At 32.3% G+C, this 21,123-nt stretch overlaps 1 protein-coding gene across 2 annotated transcripts; it reads left to right on the top strand.

The window, feature by feature from the left end:
* The first annotated feature begins 1,294 nt into the window (after positions 1-1,294).
* On the top strand, positions 1,295-3,634 carry LOC149567209 (F-box protein SKIP2-like). Of its 2 annotated transcripts, none has more exons than XM_089820392.1 (2): positions 1,295-1,431; positions 2,155-3,634. In XM_089820392.1, the coding sequence occupies exon 2, from the start codon at positions 2,256-2,258 to the stop codon at positions 3,342-3,344; it is 1,089 nt and encodes a 362-aa protein (XP_089676518.1). In that variant the 5' UTR covers positions 1,295-1,431; positions 2,155-2,255; the 3' UTR covers positions 3,345-3,634. The 2 variants fall into 2 exon arrangements, with proteins under 2 accessions (XP_089676518.1, XP_089676517.1); XM_089820391.1 differs by having other exon boundaries at positions 2,152-3,634.
* Positions 3,635-21,123: the final 17,489 nt, after the last annotated feature.

Here is a 21,123-nt window from a genome sequence, read left to right as displayed (position 1 = left end):
CAAGATTTTCTCCTCTCCTTTACAAGTGCATTGTATATGGGCACCTTGTTAGGCTTGACGCACGACCCACCCTTTGAATCAATTAAACTATGTTGAAAAGGACCGTTGGTGTAAATCAATCACCAACTTAGTTATAACTAAGTACGCATGTCTATGTGGCAAGATAATAGGATTGCAAGTCCAACATTTTTCTTTTATATACATCTTCGCTGCTACATAATTTCATCTAATCTAATTCAATCTCTAAAATTGCTTCTATTTTACCTACCAGTCCTACCAAATTCTCTTTTTCTCTCTTCCCCACTTTATCTTTTCTTATTCTATCCCTCCAAGCCTGCAGCAACCCCCGCCACTCTCTCTGTTGCAAACATGCAAGATAATTAACCTAATTGTTCTTTGACATGCGAATTGAACACCAAAAGTACAATCTACTTTCCCCATTATAATTTTCTATCACTTAAACTTTTTACTAGCGAATAGCATAAAAATCTAATGTGGTAAAGTATACTGAACGTTCTTCTACATGTTTTCCAACAAGGTATGGTAATAGGCATGTAGATTTTAGTCTTGTCTAAAAAAGATTAAGAATTAACTAAAAATGCAGTCAAGATGCATTTTGATCCATACGTCATGAGCTCACGTACATTTACAGATTCTCTGCTCAGTCAGACCGCACTCAGTCTCACCGACACGTACATTCATCCGTCTAGGCACCGGCTACGGTGCAACATATTTGCACCGTGCCGTTTGCGTTTCCGTCAGTCTCCCCACTCCTCTGACGGCTTCTCCGACATGCACGCTTTCAACTCTCCCGTACTCTGTTGAAAGTGCTGGACTTTCTGACATGTACTTTTACATCCCTCTTTTATTATTATGATGTTTATATTATTTTGTTTTTGTAAATTGTAAATGTTTAAATGAGTAGAATATGTATTATTTTTTTATTTTAGATAAGTAAAAAGATTTTAGATACATATTTTTAATGTAAATTTTAAATTTTAAAAATATAGAAATAAGATAAAAAAACATTTATTTTAAATAAGTAAATTATCTATAAAAAAATTTGAATTTTTTTAAATTTATTTATTTATTATTATTATTTTTTAATTAATGGATAAGAAATCGAAGCCACAAAATTTGAATATCTTAATTAGAATGGGAGATTAAAAAAATTCAATAATTTCTTATATTTTATAATCACATTATTATCAATATATTATAAAATTTAACAATTTTTTATATATTATTAAATAAAAAATACTTTACCAATAAGTAAATTTTAATACACGGAAACGCATATTCGACTTGCTTCCTTCGTAAGCGAGGGAAGACTTTCCCCACTTTCCGACTACACATCTGTCGATTTATAGCACAGAAACTCACGCCTGTGGCCGCAATTTCACGACGATATTCTGTGCGCGTGTTTTCCAGGTAAACTGAACTCTGAAGTGGGTTTACATTTTTGTCATTGTATTCGGCTGTGCCATTCAATGTTATCATTAAGTTTTATTTTTTAACTATTTCGTGTTTCGGGCTTTTTAAACTCGGCTGTGTTCTTTTATGCGATCGAAACAATAGAATATTGATGCAAAACATATATATAGTCGAATTCAGAAATGAAAAATGTTGATGAGTTAGACGGTGAATTCAGGAAAAGCAAGAAATAGTGTTATGGATTGTTAAAAACAGATATCTGTAATTGTTAAATCTGCTCTTGATTGTTGATAAGATCTTTCTGAGTTTTCTGGATTTCACGGGTTTTATTTGTTGCTGAAACAGTTAAAAATTCCGTACAGATGAACCGGGGTTTTGTTTTATGAAAACTGCGCGGAGAAGAATTTAAAAAAAAAATTCTCTGTGAATTATACCCATTTGATTCGGAATCTCGATTTGTACCATCCAAGTGTTGCGTCTCTGATCTGATGCTAGATTCTTTTCGAGTTTTTACTGGTTCAAATTCGTTGGTTTTACTTGATTTCGATTTTCTCAGCTGTTCCAAATTTACTGTTTGGTTTTGGATATTCATAGATCCTTTATGCAAGGTTCTGTGTGTCATTTGTGGGTATTATGTCTTTAATCCTGCAATTGCTTGTATATATGTTTTGAAGGCTTGACCATTTAGCCTGAAACGTTCCTTTTTTTCCTCGTCAGCAGGATATCGTTGTTGCGGAGAACATCTATGATCATCAAGGGAGGAGTTCTTATTTGAGTAGATTTGGGCATTTTTGGCGTAGGCTCTGGTTTACATTTTATCTATGGATAAATTCGGTGACGATGAGGTGGGGCTTATACTGAGGAGGATAGCAGGCAAGGCAGACAGGAAGGCTTGTTCGCAGGTATGTAGACAATGGAGAAGAGTTGAAAGATCCACTCGTCTTTCATTAAAAGTTTGGGATGGGCAGCTTTTGCATTCAATTCTTCTAAGGTACCCAAATTTGTTGGTTCTGGAAGTAGGAAGAGGAATCGGGAATTCCGAATTGCAATTGATTGCTGACAACTGCATCTCACTGCAAGTCCTCAATCTCAATGTCAGGCAAATTGCGCACCCGTTAGAGGCCGCTGGTTCTGATACAGTGACCGACGAAGGAATCTGTTTTATTGCCGAAGGATGCAGGGACCTAAGGAGGGTTTATTTGAGGAGAAGGAACGGAGTAGGGGATGTTGGAGCAACTGCACTTGTTAAATTATGCTCAAAATTAACACATTTAGATCTGTCTTGTTGCCATAGAATAACAGATCAGGCCCTCGTAGCGATGGGCTCGGATAGTTCAAAATCATTGCAGGATGTTATATTACATGGATGTACTTCAGTTACAGAATTGGGTCTACTTTCCTTGGCAATGGGACCTTCAGCAAGCACATTGAAGAGGTTGGACCTCCGGAAATGTAACCAGATTACGGACTTTGTAGTGAGTAACCTAATCCACCTGTCGTGCTTGCAAGTTCTTAACCTGGCTGAGTGTGGACACCAAGTTACTGATACTGGAATTAAGGCTATTTGTTCACTTTCTAGCCTAGCAAGCTTAAATTTATCATGGCTGCCTAGTTTAACAGATCTTTCCTTGATTGACATTGCTGCGGAATGTTACAATTTAAAGAATATAGATGTCAGTGGATGTGAGTTAATTACAGGTTTCGGCGTCAGATCGTTTGCTCGGCATAATTCCTTACAGGTGTTGATATTGGCTCCCTGTGAAAATATGCGCATGAATGATATAGAACGGACAGTTCTTGGATGCTCAACTTTGTTGTACTTGGGACTAGACAAGCGTCTGAGACTCGCCAATACACCAGATGGCCTACCTGAGAGTATTCGAGATCGTTGTCACATAGAATTGTTATAAAAATGTGGCGTCTGTTGAAGAATTTCAGGGAAATCAGTAAATGTTTGCGGCACAATCTTTCTAAATCCTCGGGATGTGGCATATGAGTTGAGTTGTCTATTCCTTTCCTCTCTCAAAATATAATTGAATTTAATCACATGCCCTATACAGTTATCAGAGATATATCTCTCCATACATGTTATTTATTTGGGTCCATTTTTTCATTACGGATATTAAATCAAGCTATCCGATCTTAACATCCTGTGTATGATACATTGCCTAAAGTTAAAAGACACCTGAACATTCACTCTCTTAGTATTGTCAATTACAAAATTTGTTTACATAGCACCTAAAGGGTGGACATCCCCATAAAAGCAACAAAACTTTCGGAAATTTTATGTCCCCCAAAATCAGGGGCTTTTTGTATAACGCGGGAGGATTGTTTTTAGCTTGAAACCATTGCAATTTACCTCAGTCTCTGTCGATCCTGTAATAATAACAGCAAATAAAAACTTTAAATGGCGAATCCTCAGCTGAACACAGAACTCTTAATTACTCTGCTCTCCTTTCTCCAATTGCTATCTACAACTGTGTTTGTGAGATTCGAACCCCGGATGTGCAGTCCCTTTCCTTTTTAATTGGTCTATGCTGGCTTACTTGACACATGTTAAATAATCATGGCTGGTTAAAGTGCTACGGAATCAAATAACACGTCAAAGCTCCATCGTGGACGAATATCCTGCAGACGTGTACCGCAACTTTTTCTGCCCTGTACAATTATTTTTATTGCCACATAGGTATTATAAAAAAGGACGCATCTAAGCTCCACACAGCGCACGTCAAAAATAACATGAATGGCAATACCATTCATGCGAAGCATTAATGGAAGATAGGCTACATGTGTTTGAGCTGTCCGATTTGACATATTTCATTTGCAAATTTTTCCAAATTCTTGGTTGGTATATTCTATCTTTATTGCTTTCAAATTTTGGTCCATTTTGCCTTATGCGATGCAGATTAAATATCTACAAATATTATTTAGAATCTTGTCATTTGATTTTTAAAATGAGCTTTTATATTTTTAAAGGAAAGAATATTTTGTACTCTTTTTAGTTCTTAATACCACATATTTTATTATCTATTCAATTGATAAAATATTTCTTTTATAGTTATATTATTATAAAATAGATTTTTTTAATCATCATTATTTAATATTATTTAAGTTTGATTTAAATTTTAAAAAAATCCTTATATTTTTAAGTCATTATAAACTAAATAAATTATATACAATTCAATTAAATATTATTTGTTCTATTATTTTATACAACTTAAATTTAAATATTATAATACACATCACTTTTAGCTTTTGCAAGATTGTCCTAAGGTTTTTATCTCTTCAAATTAACTTACGATTATACGAAAAGTCAAAAACACAAAATTGTTTCGATTTGTAATCGTGTTGAAGGAGAAATAAAACTTCCTACGATAAGCCAAATTCATACAATGTCAAAAACACACAATGGTTTCAAGTGCTTGAGAATATATTGAAAACAAACAACAACTTTTTGTGCCAAGAACTTGCGATCATATGAAAAGTCAAAAAATACTTTACAATTTCGGCCTGTGATTGTGTTGAAGGAGCAATAAAATATTTCTACGATAAACCAAACTCCTTCAATGCCGAAAATACGCAATGTTTTCGAGTGCCTTAAAATATTTCAAAACACACAAAACTTCTTTTTGTCGAAAACTTGTGATTATACAAAAAGTAAAAAATATAAAACAACTTTGACCTCCGATCATATCGAAGGAGCAATATTATCTCTATACAATAAGTCAAACTCTTTTGAAAACACAATGTTTTAAAGTGCCTAAGAATATTCTGAAAACACACAACTCTTTATGTCTCACAATATACAAAACTTAGCCCATGAATCCTTGGTTATCTTATTCCTCCCACTAAAATTGATCTAAAATATATACCCAAATATTAGCTTTGTTTCTAATATTGTAATCAAATAAATAAAATCAAAATGAACAAATACCTATATCACTAAATTTTAAAAATTACTTTTTAAAATTAATTCTAAATTTAACATAAAGAATAATACACTTTTATTAAATTGAGGATTTTTTTTTTCAATTACTTTTTTAATTGAAGAAAATTTTCTTAATTCTTAGTAAAGTAAAAAGAGTTGAAAATAATATTAAATTATTTTTTTGGGTTCTTTATTATTCACATAATATAATTTTAGCTATAAAGTGGAAAAAGTTGGAAAAATGTTACATACATACATACATACATATATCGGTAAAAGGTCGAGGTCCTACAAATTATATTAAATAAGTAAAAAGGTTTACATAATCTCAATTTAATCAGGAACTGGTAGGAAAGAATGGAGAAGAAAACCTTCAGACTTTCCCAAGGAAAAGTCTTATACAAGAATATAAAAATAAAAGGGATATACCCCAGTTCTTTAAATCTTGATGAATGACAAACCATCCATCTTGAAAAGTTTAAGTTTAGATACAGGTTCCCCTAGCATAATTGGGGTCTTGGGAAGACATTCCTTCCTTTACATTTTGTTTGAGTTATTATACATGATCCTTTATCACAAGACAAGTTATGATCCTCTCTTAGCTTCGAGTAACGAGCACTTACTGATAATTATACGAGAAGCCTTTCATGAATATATGCAAGATGAAAACTTCCAACTCCCAAGGAATGTTAGTCCAAATACCAATCAACCATATAAAATTTCTATTGTGTTTTATATAATCCAATTTCTTTTTACCTAGTTATTTGTTAAATAGAGAACACTTATTGATTTTTAGTTATAATTTAAACTTGGTTGAGTTAGAAAGTTCTTGTTATGTGTTATTTATTAATGGGTTCATTTAGACCATTCCAAGAGATTTTAGACTTCAAAGTTACTAAATTATCCATTTATTAGTGAATTTAGCTTACTTTCTTCTTTACTACTAAATTGTAACTTCTAATTTACTTCGATCAAAGTTAACTTATATTGTGAGAGTCACATCTGGTGTAGAGGCACCTAAATTTCAAGAGAACAAGGAGGTTTAGAGTCCTTAAGTCAGATGTTGAATTAATGTGATCCATTTATTATATATTTGAGTCTTTTGAGCTAAGATATAAAGGTTAGAGAAACCATTTGTAATAAGTTGTCAAAATTGTAAAAGTAGGTCTTAATATGATCAATAATGTCAAAATGTTTATTTAATAGGTGAATGGATCTATTGTTATCCATCTAAAGTCATTTGAGTCATAATTTTGGTCTAGGTTGGGTTTATATGAAAGTTGTAATGCAAAAATGCATAAAGTGCATAAAATGTTGTTAAAATGCAAAAGGGTTAAAATAATGTAATGTGTTGGTTTAAAAGGTGATTGAGATGAATGAATGAGAAGAAGAAGAGATCATTTTGAATCAATTGTTTTCTTAAGAACTTGTCATTTTGATTAGTGTTAACTTTTTTGTGTTGGTTCGAGCTCTTGTACGGCTATTTACAGCCTGGAACCCAGGTATATTCTATACATTTGAATATTAGGATGAATAAGTTTCCTTCTCCATTTTGTTTGAATCAATTTCATTCAATTTTTAAGAAATTATGCAAGTTTTGATAAAAGTGATTATTTGCAGATTTAAGGATGCCCAACTACAGTAGGATTGTAATGTTTGGTATGGACACATTTGGATGAAACAAGAACTCTATTTATATTCATTGGAAATATATGTGAACTAGCTTTCATTTCCAATTGGTTTGAGTCATTTTCATTTAGAAATGTGTAAGTTATGTTCATTTTAATGAAGATTAGTTTTTAAGGATCTCCGGTTGCAGACAATGAATTGTGCTTGTAGAATGATTTATGAATTGCACGAATTAATGGCTTATAGATTCAGAAACTAGACTCATATGAGGTTGAGTGGAAATTGGTTTGGTGTTATTTGGAATTATCTTGAGAAAGTTATTTGATGCCCTAGGTAGGGTTACTGGTTTTGCTCCTAATTTATGATAGAAAATATGGGTCTCGGTTCAGACAGCATAATTTATAATTGGTATATTATATTGTATTGATATTTGGATATGTTTATAAGTCTAATTTGGAACAATTACAACAAAGGGTTTTGCAAGAAGACTTTTAGAAAAGGAGTTATGATTAATGGAATCGAATATAGAAATCAAGATATGCAAATGGAGAAGAATTGATGTTTTTGTGTTGGAAAATGCTTTGTTTTGCCTCATGAGATGCCTCTAATTAATAGAATTATTTAATGAATTTTGATGGGATCAGCATGTATCCCTCTTATTGGTTAATTTGTAAGATGCTATGCATCAACATCTCATGCATTAAGTCAGATAATCATTGTTATAGTTTGATAATTTAAGTTATTATCCTATTGTCTTATAAGATTCTCAAAGCATGTTTTAGCATTATATTAATGTTTGTCTTGAATTTTAATTTTTTATGATCCATTTAATTCACTTAATAATGAAATATGTTAATGAATGCTCTAATTAATGTGTTGAGATCCAAGATGTAGGGCTATTTTGAATTGTGGTATGGTTGAAAAGGTAAAGCTTAACTTAATTCTTCTAATTCTTGAACTAGGTTGAAAATGATAGCTAACTGACGAGTGTAAAATTCTAATAGAGTGAGGGAGTGGGAGGGGGGGATTGGGGTGGGGTGGTGCTATTCATTTTAAACAATTCAAGAACATATTTACTATTATTGTGAGTTTGCCTAGTTATCCAAATCTTATTAACATAAATTAGACTATTAGATTATCTATAGTGAGGTTAAACATCGCTTGCATAGGTAATTATAGAGCTATTCACAGATATATCCCTAGTTAACAAATATCCTTTCATTGCTTTCTCCATTTAGAGATTGGTTAAAAAGGAAAGCCAACGAATACCATAACTAATCCATTTTATGAATTTGAAAACTAGTTAACATCTATTTTTGATTTTGTGTGAACTCTATTCATTGATTGGAGTATGCCAATAGTGAGGCTAGTTGTTTAAAATTAGCGAGTTGTTATATATTGAAATTTTAACCCAAGTGAAACCATCTCCTAGTGAAATAGAGAAGATGTGATCAAAGACAAGGTCTAGTCTTTTTTTTAAATATACTAATTTGAACATTGTTCATAAACTTTAAAAAGAAAGACAAAGAGGATAAAATAAAGCACTAGAGTACATTAGGAAATCAAACATAAAAACAAGAAAACCTGCCAAAATTAAAAGGAGGGATGTAAATAAATAGGAGAGAACAACACAACAAACGGTCAATGAAGAAGAGGGATGTACTGCCTACCCATAGTTCTCTTTTATTTTATGATTACCAAACTCTTTTAGGCCTATTTCATGCTTGTGTTAGTTTTATTGACATTTGATTTACACTTATATGATATTGTTTCATGGCTTGGACTACATATATATAAGTAAATAATAACATAGTCCACTATAGTTTGCATGCTATTTGATGATTATGGTTACTTGCACATAAATGATGCTTTAATGATTCTTAGTTAGTAAATGTGGTTGATTTCATGATGATATCGTAAAATAGGTCTATACATGATGATTATTTTATATTCATAATGATGAATTATTATATTTGAGCATTTGATGATTTGTACACTAAATTTATTATGGTACTTACCCCATACTTGCATGTGTATGGTATGCATGCCTATTTTACTTTCTATCTAATGTGGTTGAGGGAGCAAGTCGTAGTCACCTACTAGTCAAGATCTACACGATGTACCACTCCCTACCATATGTGTGTGTGTGCGCACGTGCGCTTATCTTAAATGTAGGTTGCAAGTACCAAGCACCGACTTCCCTGAATTGTTAGGATGAGTGTGCCCTATCACAATACCTCAATGGTAAGAATTAATCGTAGCCATAGCCTAAATACTTATCCTGCAAGGACTTGTATCTGACTGTCTACCCTTTGTAAAGTTGTGAGTCTTTTTGTGCATATGTTGTTTGACTTTCACTATGGTCCATTTTTTTTATGCATTTCATGCGGCTTGACTAGATGTGATTACTTGGGTGAATGCTTATTTATGATTTTTGGATTAATCATTAATATTTGAATTATTAAATATCATTTAATTTTAAAAAGGGAAAAAACTAAATAAGATTATATTTAATTCATAATAATTATTTGAATATTTTCTTAATTTAAAAATAATAATTTAAAGTTCTAATTTAGAAATTAAAATATTAGATATTAAAAATTATTTTAGTATAATTATTTAATCAAATTTTTTTTTTTGATGGGTAAGAGATCGAAGCCAAGATTGATTACTATGTGTATTAATTAATTATTATTGTTTATTTATTTAACTCAAGTAGATTTGAACCCAAGACCTACCATATAAGAGGCTCATAATTTATCGTTGTGTTGTGGGCTCCTACCTATTATTTAATCAATATTGATTAAAAACTAGAGTTACATTTGAATAATGAACTCTAATTAACTTTATTGATCAAAATAACAAATGATTGCTTTTAACATACTTGCATTAAATAATAAGGTAGGAAAATAAAATAAAAGAGTTTATCTAATTAAAAAGTGACTTGAATTTGCGTGAAACGATTAATTAAATAAAGTAATTATATTTTAAGGCTTTTAGAAACAAAAACCCTAAAAGTATTTAGGGCTCTATATTAGAGGTTTTTGGGTTATCCTTTCACACACAGGTTTTGAGGAGCAAAATTTGGAGTTAAAGCAAATGAATTCTTGAAAGTTTTGGAGGGTTTGGATATGCATGTGTTCATAGATTGTCTTAGATTTTAGCTATTATTTTGAGGTAGGGTTTGAAAACCCATGGTAGAATCTTATTGAAATATCTGTCTACTTTTATCTTCCCGGGTGCTTGCATAATGCTTATTGATTTTTGGATAAATAATTATGTTTTAGATTTTGAAAAAGGAAAGCTTATTGATCAAGAAAACTTGATTGAGGAAAACTATAGAAAAATCTAAAAAACTATTATGATTGTATTCTTTTGAAAGCCCTTTCTCATATAGGGAAAATTCAATTATAGAAATTTGAAAGAAGACAAAAAATTGAACAACTAGAGTTTCAACTTTAAATTTGCCATTATTACCATGTGATTATCATGAATTTTTAAAATAAGGATTATATATTCTTCTTATCTAAAATAATTTAGTTGCAAAATTTATTGGAAAAATAAAATATTAATTGAGAGGAAAGCATGTTGTAAATAAACTTATACATGCATGTATACTAAATATAGACAACTAACTATATTATGCTTGCATGATTTGAGAGATCAGAGGCATGCAAAAATAATTATTTCATGTTTATTTTAATTATATATATATATATATATATATAATTTATTACTAATTATTTATTTCATAAATTTGGGAAAAAAATATTTTAAAAAAATATTATATATATTTCAAAAATTAAATAAATAAATACTAATTGTCTTATAAGTGGATTCTAATATTAATGTTCTTTTAAAAATAAGGGTGTTAATATGCAGTTAAGGAGGGAGGTTTGGAATGAGGGTGCACTATCATCTTCGTACTTCATACTCATACCCTGATTGCAGGCTTCCAAGTGGTAGGATTGTTGGCTTTCATGTACATAGTCCTCATATTTTCTAGTGTGATGGGTGTTCACTGGGGGTAGTAATTTTGTGTGTCTTTTTATTTTCTGTAGTTTTGTTTCTTGTTTTATTGTGAGTTTGGCGGCCCTGGTTTTGGGCTCGTATGTGAGTGCCTTTGAGTTCTTTTTATTATTATAGGTAATTGGTCGAAGCCTAGAGATTGCTTTTACTATTTATTTATTTATTGTTATTTGTTCAGATTTATTATTATTATGTGTTAATCTTGAGTAGATTTGAACCTAAGACCTCCCCCATGAGAGGCTCACAATTTACCATTGTGTTGTGGGCTCATGCCTAAAACAATTGGATAATAGGTCGAAGCCAATAATGTTCTTTAACCCTTGGTTGTAAGACATGCAAGAGGCCTCACTATTTTTCCAAGGGTCAAAGTCAACAACTATTAATTAAGAACCACAGTAGAGAGCAACCTTGTGGAGACTTGAACCTTGGTTGTCAGTACTGCAGACAAGAAACCCCACCATTTCACCAAATGCACAAGCCTCCTTTGATTTCTTTGTTGTTTTGTTATATGTTGTGGCCATTCTTTACCCTTAGCCTGATTGACTACGATGATGGGATGAGGTAATGATGATTCGGTGAAGGAGATTAAGCAAGATGAGGGTTTATCTAAACTCTAAGATCACTTTCCAACATTTAAATCCTACAGCCCTAATATCTCTAAACCCCAATGTTTCCTTTCCTAAAGAAATTGCAGTTAAACTTGAAAATGAGACATTTTGTTGGAAGATTCATAAACTTGGGGATCATGGAGCTTGCTTTTCACTATAAATTAAATGGGCATAATAGAAAATATTGCCCACTATTGAAAAACATTCAAAAAGAGTTCAATAAAGTTAATGCAACAACCCAAGATGATAGAGCTAAGCAAGATAATAGTAAGATTTCCAAAAATTTTAATTTAGGTGGGGAAAATGAAGGTCAAGACAAAATTGTTAATCCCCTAAAAGGGAATTCCATTGATGACAGTTTTGTTACTTTGAATAATCCTCTTTACAATGATGATTATGTAGTTTTACATGCCAAGAAGAAAGTGAATGTTCTCTCCAATAACCCATTTAGTGTTAAACCTCTCTACATCCTTGTAAGTAGAGAAAAAGTTAGTGAAGATAATGCCTCAAAATTGAATGCTCAACGATTAGCCCGTAAAAAGATAAATGTAAATAGTAGTATGGATTTGACATCAAATCAACATAACTTGGATGAGTTCAATGGTTCCCCTGGGTCTTCTAACTTAGAATAGAATGGAGCACCATCTAGCCTTAATAACACATGCCCTAATTTTTCTAAGGATAACATTGATGAAGAATTTACTAAAGTCATTTGGTAAAAATAGAAAGAGGGAAAATTGTGAAAGAACCAATAGTTGTAAAGCCAGTGAAAAGAATAGCAAAGCCTAAAATAATGAGACCCTGAATTGTTTTAATAGACTTCTCAAGAGTTCTAACATACCTAATTTCTGATCATGAATCTACACATACATAGTTGGAATATTAGAGGGATTGAAATGCTTGATAAAAAGTACATGGTTAGAATTTGGTGCAATAAACTCCATAATAATGATGTCATATGCCTTGAAGAGATCAAATTTACTAGGTATCATGCCTTTAACACCCTCAAGTTTATTTGGGATAAGGCTAAATGCTTATATTTTGGTCACCAAAGAGGGAAAGGTGGGATGGCTCTACTCATTAGCCCAAAATGGGTGGAGAACCTTGTATCTCATTGCTATTCCCCCTACCATAGGGTTATTTGGGAAATCTTTAATATCAATAATATAATATTTATTAGTAGTCTATAATATTTATGCCTAGAATGACTATAGAGAAAGAGCTTTACTTTGGGATTGGTTAGCAGATAACCTTCTAGATTCTAATTGGATTTTCATGGAACACTTTAGTATGATTGATAATATCTAGCATAAAAGTGGGGTGGGGGTGGGGGGGGCACTCTCGACACAACTGGAAAGGAAATAAACTTTACTTTTGGCCTAAGTTTAGGAGAAGGCTACATTTGGTTTACATGGTGAAATAACCAAGCCCTAAATAGGATAATATATTATAGACTTGATATATTTTATGTGAATCCTTTCTTCTTTAAGTTGAAGCATCAAAATAATGTTTCCCCTATGATGTTACTCCATCTAGTATGTCTGATCATTCTCCCATCTATGCTTGCTTTGAAAATATGGAGAATGTTAAAGTTGATACCCCAGTTAGAAAATGACTTTTTAAGCTTAATGTCTCCCTTCTTCAAGAGGAGGATATTGAGAACACCACGTATACGGTATCCATGATGACCAAGCTTTGCAATAGAGACACCTCATCTTGATGTAGATGGGTGCTTAAGGTGGATAATTAGAGAAAGGTTTTTCAAATTATGGGGGTGTAAGGAAGCCAATGATAGAAGAAGTGAAAATGAATATCAAAAGAAGCTTAATATAATTGAGAAAGAGTTGCAAGAAAAAGGGAGGGACTTGAACTTGGAAAAGGAGCTAATTAGTACTAAAATGCATTTGAGAAGGATTCAAAATATTAAGATTCGAGGTCAGAAAATTAGGCCCATGGCTAGCTAGCTCAAGGATGGTGATAGAGGTTCTAAATACTTTTTAAACCTCATTGGAGCTAAGAAAAATAAAGAAAACATAGAGGGTATTCTTACTAAAAAGGGCATATCTAATGATAATTAAGGACATTCTTGTATCTTTCTATTAGTTCTATAACAATCTATTCAGTTCGGAACAAGAGGCTAGTAATGTTGATGTATTGAATAAATTTGTTAATATTATTTTGAAGAAAATGTCTATGCAGAAAGCCAAGATTATAAATCTCCCCATCAATATTCAAGAAATTGATGACACTATATCCTTTATGGCCAATGGTGGGCATATGCACTGAGTTGTGGTGCCAAAAAGGTGACAAGTGGTTTTTTTTCCCTATTTTAAATAGCGCGTGCGCACTATAGCGTGCACATACTATAGCGTGCACGCGCTATGGCCAAAACAAAAAAAGTATATATGATGGGCTACAGACCCGCAATCCATCATTTTCATCAATATTTTATTCTACTCCTACAGCGAGCAATGCGTATGAGAGTTGAAAACTTAACATTTTCACCACCATTTGCCAAAATGCCTCCTTGTTGACAAAATCCAAGACCACAAGCGCACCCACGATTACGCTGTCAGTGATATAAACCTAACTTTGCATTTTTTGATATGTTTTTCATATTTTTTTGTAGGTTTTTTATTTGTTTTGTAGGGTTTTTACAAATTTCATTTAGATTTGTTTATTTATTTGGATTTCAATTGATTTTTTATTAGGAAATATCCATAATCAACCGAAAAATCCACAAGAACATCAAAACCCTCAAGAACCTCAAAACCAAAACCCTCCTCAAGAAGAACAACAAATTCCACAACCCGAATCAATTGCAAGACCTCCGCTAGGCACATAAGAAAATATAATAAATGAAATAGTGAGAGGCAAAGTTGAATTAGAAATACTCATTGATCGGTTGAAAGAATCCGCAAAACCAATCCAATGAGGACTTAATTGGCATCATCCCTCGAATCCATTAACACCCAGATAGCCTCAGTTAGTGGTTAGTTAGATATTTGGCGGGTTAAGAGGGATGAACAAAAAAGATTTTATGCAAATAAATTGTCATATGAAGATGTTAAAAAAAAAGAAATACCAAAAGGTAGTATATGTGCATTATTTAGAAAACCCAGTGAGCAAAATATTGTTAGAGAGGGTACTAAATGATTCCCCATCCATTGGTGCATACACGATGCTATTAGAAATAATTTTTGGGATAGATGGTGGATGGTTTTTGATGCCCCTCCTTGCAACAATCACAAGGTCCCCATGTATTTTTTGAAGAAATTATATTGTGAGTTTGTCATTGGGGAGATCCCCAATTATTTTGATATATTAGACTCCCAGGGTAGAGGTGGGGGGTCATCATTTGAGAGGCTGGGAGCACGTCGTGACCCTAATGTAGTTAGGGCACTTGTGGTCAAGCCACAACGTGAGCATGTGACTATTCCTTCAGTTGTGAAGGAAAATGTAGAGGCCAACGCTCTAGGGACCATTAATGCTTTGACGTAGACCCTCATCCATTCCATGAGCCCATTAGTTGAGGGGGAGCCTTCTGTGCGTCGTGGTCACATGTGCACTTCATGCAGATCCCTATGCACATTTGGCACTCATGCTAGAGATGGTGCGGATGATGGGCTTGTCATCGATTAGTTCCTGAACGACACATTTGGCATTGACACACAGGTAAATTACAATTATAATTTACTAATTTGATCATATTTCATATGTATAGTGAATGATTAATTAATTAGCATCTATTGACATTGTTCAAAATTCAGGGTCAGAGTGTTGCTAGGCCTAGCAGTGATCCTCCAGGCCCATTTTTTGTCCCTTCCACGAGTCCTGAGGTATGTATCGATTTAATCATTTTAATTAATACATATATTTATTACGTAATCATATTAAGGATTGACAAAAAAAATTATGCATGTGCATCAGTTCTCCATAGGACCCTCAACCTTTACCACAGACTCGGAGCATAGACATCATATGAGCTTCACACAGGTACAGTTGTTTCATGTTAATTTAATTTGTTTGATTATATTTATTTTATGTTTCATGTTAGATGTAACGTGTATTGTATGACATGCAGCTCATAATGTCGGACACACCTCCTCATCTGCGATAGTCTGTTGATAGTGGAGTGGCTGCAGCTGTGGCTAGCTCATAGCCACTAATGGAGGTATGAAAGAATTTTCTTCATTTTAGTTGTTGTTTATAATAGTTAATCTCAAAATTTCTAATGTTAACCTTTGTTTATATATTACTATAGCTTTTATGGTTTTTACACAAGTAGTATGTATGTTAGGCCTATTGATACACTTTTAATTATGGATCGAAACCTTGTTTTTGTTTTACTAAGTGGTAAGGGGTAGTTTTGTTTAATGGTTATCTGCTAATAGTAGGTTAGTTTGTATTTAAAGGGTCAGCCCCCTAGTTTTGGCTACTTTTAATTTAAAAACTAGGAGTGAAGGTAGAAGTGGCAGTGAAAGAATTAGATAAAGAAGAACTAGGAGCACATATTGAAGTTAGAAGTAGAGAAGAAGTAGGAAAATCAAATAAAGGTATGAGGACTAAGAGTAGGAGATAATGAAATTAAAAGTAAAGATAGGAATAGAAGATTAGTTGTATTCCAAGTTGATTGCAACTAGGAGTAGGACCTACAAGATGGAAGTTATATGTTTTCTATAAATAATAGTCAAGTTTAAAGATATAATTGGTGATTAGATATACACACCTTGGTCTAGTAGAGTCATAAGTGCAGGAGAATTTGTGTTTTAAATTAATATTATTCATAGGCCAAAGTCAAATGTTGAACTTGATAATAGAACTAGGCATATCCTTAGGATTCAAAGAAACTATAGTTTTTGGAATCAACACCATAAACTCTCCTTCACTATTTCTTTGGGATGAATGGAACTAGCATAACAAAATTCTACATTCTTTCATTCTCATCCTCGTCCTCCTCCTCTCATACAAAATAAACTTGGATAAGATAATTTACTAGACTTTTGGATTCATGGCCCTTCTCTCTTCTTTTCATACTCTTATAGCTATGCTAGTGGGATAAATCATCGAGTATTTTCTTATCTTTTATTTTTGCTCTTTCTTTTCTCAAGTGACCACTTGAGCTTTTGCTATAGCTTTTTCAACACGATGCTTGAGATTGAAACATTTTCTTGAGTGAGGTCTCTTCAACTAGTTGACTTGGAATCTTAGTAAGCTTTAGGATTTTGTTGTTCTTTTATGTATCCTTGCAAATGAATGTAATAGTTAATATTCTTGGTTTGGGAAATTCTGTCCTTCAGCTTGGTGATATTTAATCTCCTTGTAGTTTTTCCAAAATCTTTACCTCTTTCTCTTTTTTTCTTCTACTTTATTGTGTACATGAGGTGGACACATGCTTCCAATAAAGTGGGGACTACATGTATCATTTGAAAAAGTAAGAACACTTATTTGGTATTAATTTTAGCCCCATTTTAATATACATTATGGGTTCCTACATTGATTTCACACTCTCCTAACACTCATTGGACCTTCAAACTATTATTTAAGTCCTATATTGATTCATTTTCTTTAAAAACTCAAGGTTACCCTTATCTATAAGTGTGCTTCTCTATTTCAACTTCAATCAAAAAATTCCTTTCATTTATTGGACCTTATCTTACCATTTATGACATGTATTTTCTCTCTAAACCCAAAAATAAGTTGTTAGATCAAATTTCACACGCTCTAAATATCTTGGACCCGCAATCAAAACTTGGGTTGGAATTGGTGGGTATAAGATGACTTTGGTGATATTTACTTGGGTACAATATTTTTGTTGGTGATATGTGTATTTATAAGTGATTATATTTATTGAATTGTTGTAGGGTCTTGTCACGCCTGATCGTCCATGAGCATTTGAGGTGAACTTACAGAGTGACTATTTGTTGGCGGTAAGAAAATAATTGATTTTGTGTGTACATATATTTGATTTCAACGTATAATAAATATTGATTCATATCTACTTTCTTTGTATTAGTTGGAGCTCGAGAAGAGCCTCAACAAGAGGTCGAGTGAGCGTGTCAAGAGGGCCCCATCATCTCCAGTATCTCCCTCCACATTACGGTAAAGGATGTCGAGAGACTTGTTTCCTTCCCCTCGTGGGAAGGAAAAGATGTAGTTGATCTAGACATGTATATATATAGGCATCAGTAGACATATTCGATACACATTTGATGTATATGACATTCTATATTTGATGTATAACATTATTCGACTTATGACATTATTGGTTAATATATGATATGTTTGTTCATATACGACATATGATATGATATGTTTGTTCATGTATGACATTAAATTAGATATGTTCGTGTATGACATTAAATTAGATATGTGCATGTATGAAATTAAATTCATTACCTAATCTATTCAAAACTTTGATAGAATATTGATTAACAATAAACTTTATCATTGTTTAAGCATAAGTTAATCATTTGTAATATGTCATCGTCATATGATTTATGATCTTTTTCATGTTTAAAGTTTTCCTTCTCTATCATTTGTTTATCAAGTTTAATTCAATACCTAATTAGTTTGAATTTTTGATACAATATTGATTGGCAATAGACTTTATCAGGCAATATTCCTAGACTTCTTGGCAATTGGTCACCTAAATGAGAACCTTGAGATTTATTAGGAACTCCATTAAAGAAATCAGTAGTTTGAAATTACTTTATCCAACAAAATAGCTATCTACAAATATTAGAGAGATAGAGTTAATATTTACCAAGTGGCCATCCAATGCCAAGTGTTGTGGATGTATCTCCATTCAAAGTTCAATCACATGTTAAATAATAGACATTTTAGGAGTAAGAATAAGTTATCTAACCTAATTAACATTCTTTTGTATGAGTTCCAAGTAAGGTATCAAGAGTGCTTGAAATTCAAGACTTTTTATTCTCATCTTGTCCATGTCTTTACTTAAATCAACTTGGATTGACTAAAGTACCTCAGTTAACTTAGAAACACTATTCTTTAAATCCTCATCAATATTTTTCAACTTTCTTTAAAATATATTGTGTCAAATGTAGTACATCACATAACTATTGGAGTAGGTGGATTATCTCCTTAAGAATATTTTCTAGCTCAATTGTAATACCACCAAGTTCAACTTGTTGAGCAATAATGGACTCATTTAGTTTCTCCATAATCTTTTTCTCTATTCTTTTCTCTTCTAATTGTATCAAATTTTCATTAACATCAACATCAAGTGCATTTACCTATTTTACAAGTAAACTTAATTGATCAATCATTGGAGGTTTGTCATTGGTTGGTGCATCTAGAACAATTTGTAATAAGATGTCCTTTACATCTTATAATACTTGTTTGTACTTCACTTCCTATCTTTCGCTTTTGCATCTTTCCCCTTCACAATTCTCCATAATTTATCATAGCATCAGAATCCAATTTTGTATGATCATAGATTTAAAGTATGATAGCTTCATCTAATATTACCTGATCTCTTCTACTCTTTTTCATCTTTTTCTTGTCTTTTAATGTGATTGATCTTGTACTTGGTGATATAATTGGTTGCACTAAAGCCATCTCCTCCTTAGATTTCTTATTTTTCTCATCAATTAAAGGTTTGTCTTACTTTACCCACTTTTTGTTGTGCAAATATTAGGCTATTTAGCTAGTGTCCCTATAACAACATTTGAAACAACAATTTTGTTTAGTTTTGGCTATGCGTATACAATAGTGTTCATTATTATTTAAGGGAATAGTGATAGTTACTAATCCATGTAACCCCAATAATGTTTCTTTTTATTCATTACAATCCTATAATAGTTGATAATTTCTATAAGGATAAAAATTTTATCTGACTTGGTTGTGCATAAGTTGCCTATTAGTAAGTCATATTTTGCGAATAAGGACTCTAAGCAGAATTTTGATCCTTTGCAAAGCTATTCTCCACATCAAACTCCCATGCCTGATTCAATTCAAGTGTTTACTTGTAAGAGACAACAAAGAAAACCTAATGCTTAAAAGATTAAGGAGAAAATTGACCTTGGTATTCAAGCTACTCTGGATAAAAATTTGATAGATAGCAAAAGGAAAAGGAGTGCAAAAGGAACTCCTTAGAAGAATGAGGGACCTTTCGTGAAATGTTAGACAAAAGATCTACTCTCTAATCTAACTTGATGCGGGTGGTGCTGATGTAATTTTGCTTCAAAAAATAAAATTGTCTCAATAATCATATTCTTCTATAATTTCAAAGTTGACTAAGTGGAACTCATTTCATGTTCATGTTGTAGGTGCTTCGGGTGGTTCATGTATTCTTTGGAAACATAAATCTTGTATTGCTATATATTCAGTCTTTTCCTAACTAGTGGCAAGTTGTTGTTACTAATTTTGGTATGTCATTCACAGTGCTCAATATATATGGCCCTACTTCTGCATGTGATGATAAGACAGAACTTTTGGATTCCTATTCTTAGGCTATTTCCAGCATTGAAGATGATAAATTTATTGTGCTTGGGGATTTCAATGGCATTCTATCTTGAGATGAGAAAATTGAAGGTATATTCCCCCTCTTCATAAAATGATAAATTTTCTGATTTTGTGAATAATAACACCCTCATTGATATCCCTCCTTCTAATGGGGCATTTACATGGACCAATAAGGGACAAGAGTTTCACCAAATTACTAGAGACTTGATAGGTTTCTTATTTCTCATGATTGATTCCTTTCAAATATTAATATTAATTTAGAAATCCTCACTTTGGTTGCTTCAGATTATTTTTCCATTTCTCTATGTATTGAATCTAAGGGGAGTCCCAGTGGTAGTAAACCATTTTTTAAGTTTAAGCATATGTGGTTTAGGCACTTGGATTTCTTGTCACTACTCAACCAATGTTGGGTGTCTTCTCCTTTTGTCAAGAAATCTAGAATATATCAGCTTCACATGAAGCTTAGATATATTAAGTCAAAAAAAAATTATTGGAATTTTTTTTCAAGAACAACTTTGAGGAGAAATCACTAGTGGAGAAAGAGCTAAAATAGGTTCAAGAATCTATTTTTGAAATTGAGTTTGATCAGTTGACTTATTTGAAAAAATAGAGAGTTGCAACTCCAATGGAAAGAACTATGTCTTCATAAAGAGATATATTGGAGAGAAAGGTCTAGGGAACTCTAGTTAAAGGATAGAGATAAGACTAAATTTTTATTTCCATAATTCAGCCTATGTTAAGAAAGGTCAATAAGAAATCTTTTCTATCAAACATTGTGTCTCTGCAAGCAATTAGTTGTCAAGGACGATATCCTAAAAGAAGGGATGAGCTTTATTCAAAATTTTCTTGCTCCTCATCATTTGCTAGAATTTGATTATACACGGGAAGAGGATATAATTTTATCACATATTCCTTATTTGATTCATGATGCAGATAATGAAAAACTTCTTCGATGCTTTACCATTGATGAAATTAAGATTGTGGTGGTCTCTCTCTCTTTTGATA

This window comes from Cupressus sempervirens, chromosome 3 (genome assembly GCF_028749045.1).
Source record: "Cupressus sempervirens isolate cs-2001-9-10 chromosome 3, ASM2874904v1, whole genome shotgun sequence".
In the NCBI taxonomy this organism is placed as follows: Eukaryota; Viridiplantae; Streptophyta; class Pinopsida; order Cupressales; family Cupressaceae; genus Cupressus; species Cupressus sempervirens.
The sequence above is the reverse complement of the archived record's forward strand: the minus strand, read 5'-3'. Positions and strand labels throughout refer to the sequence as shown.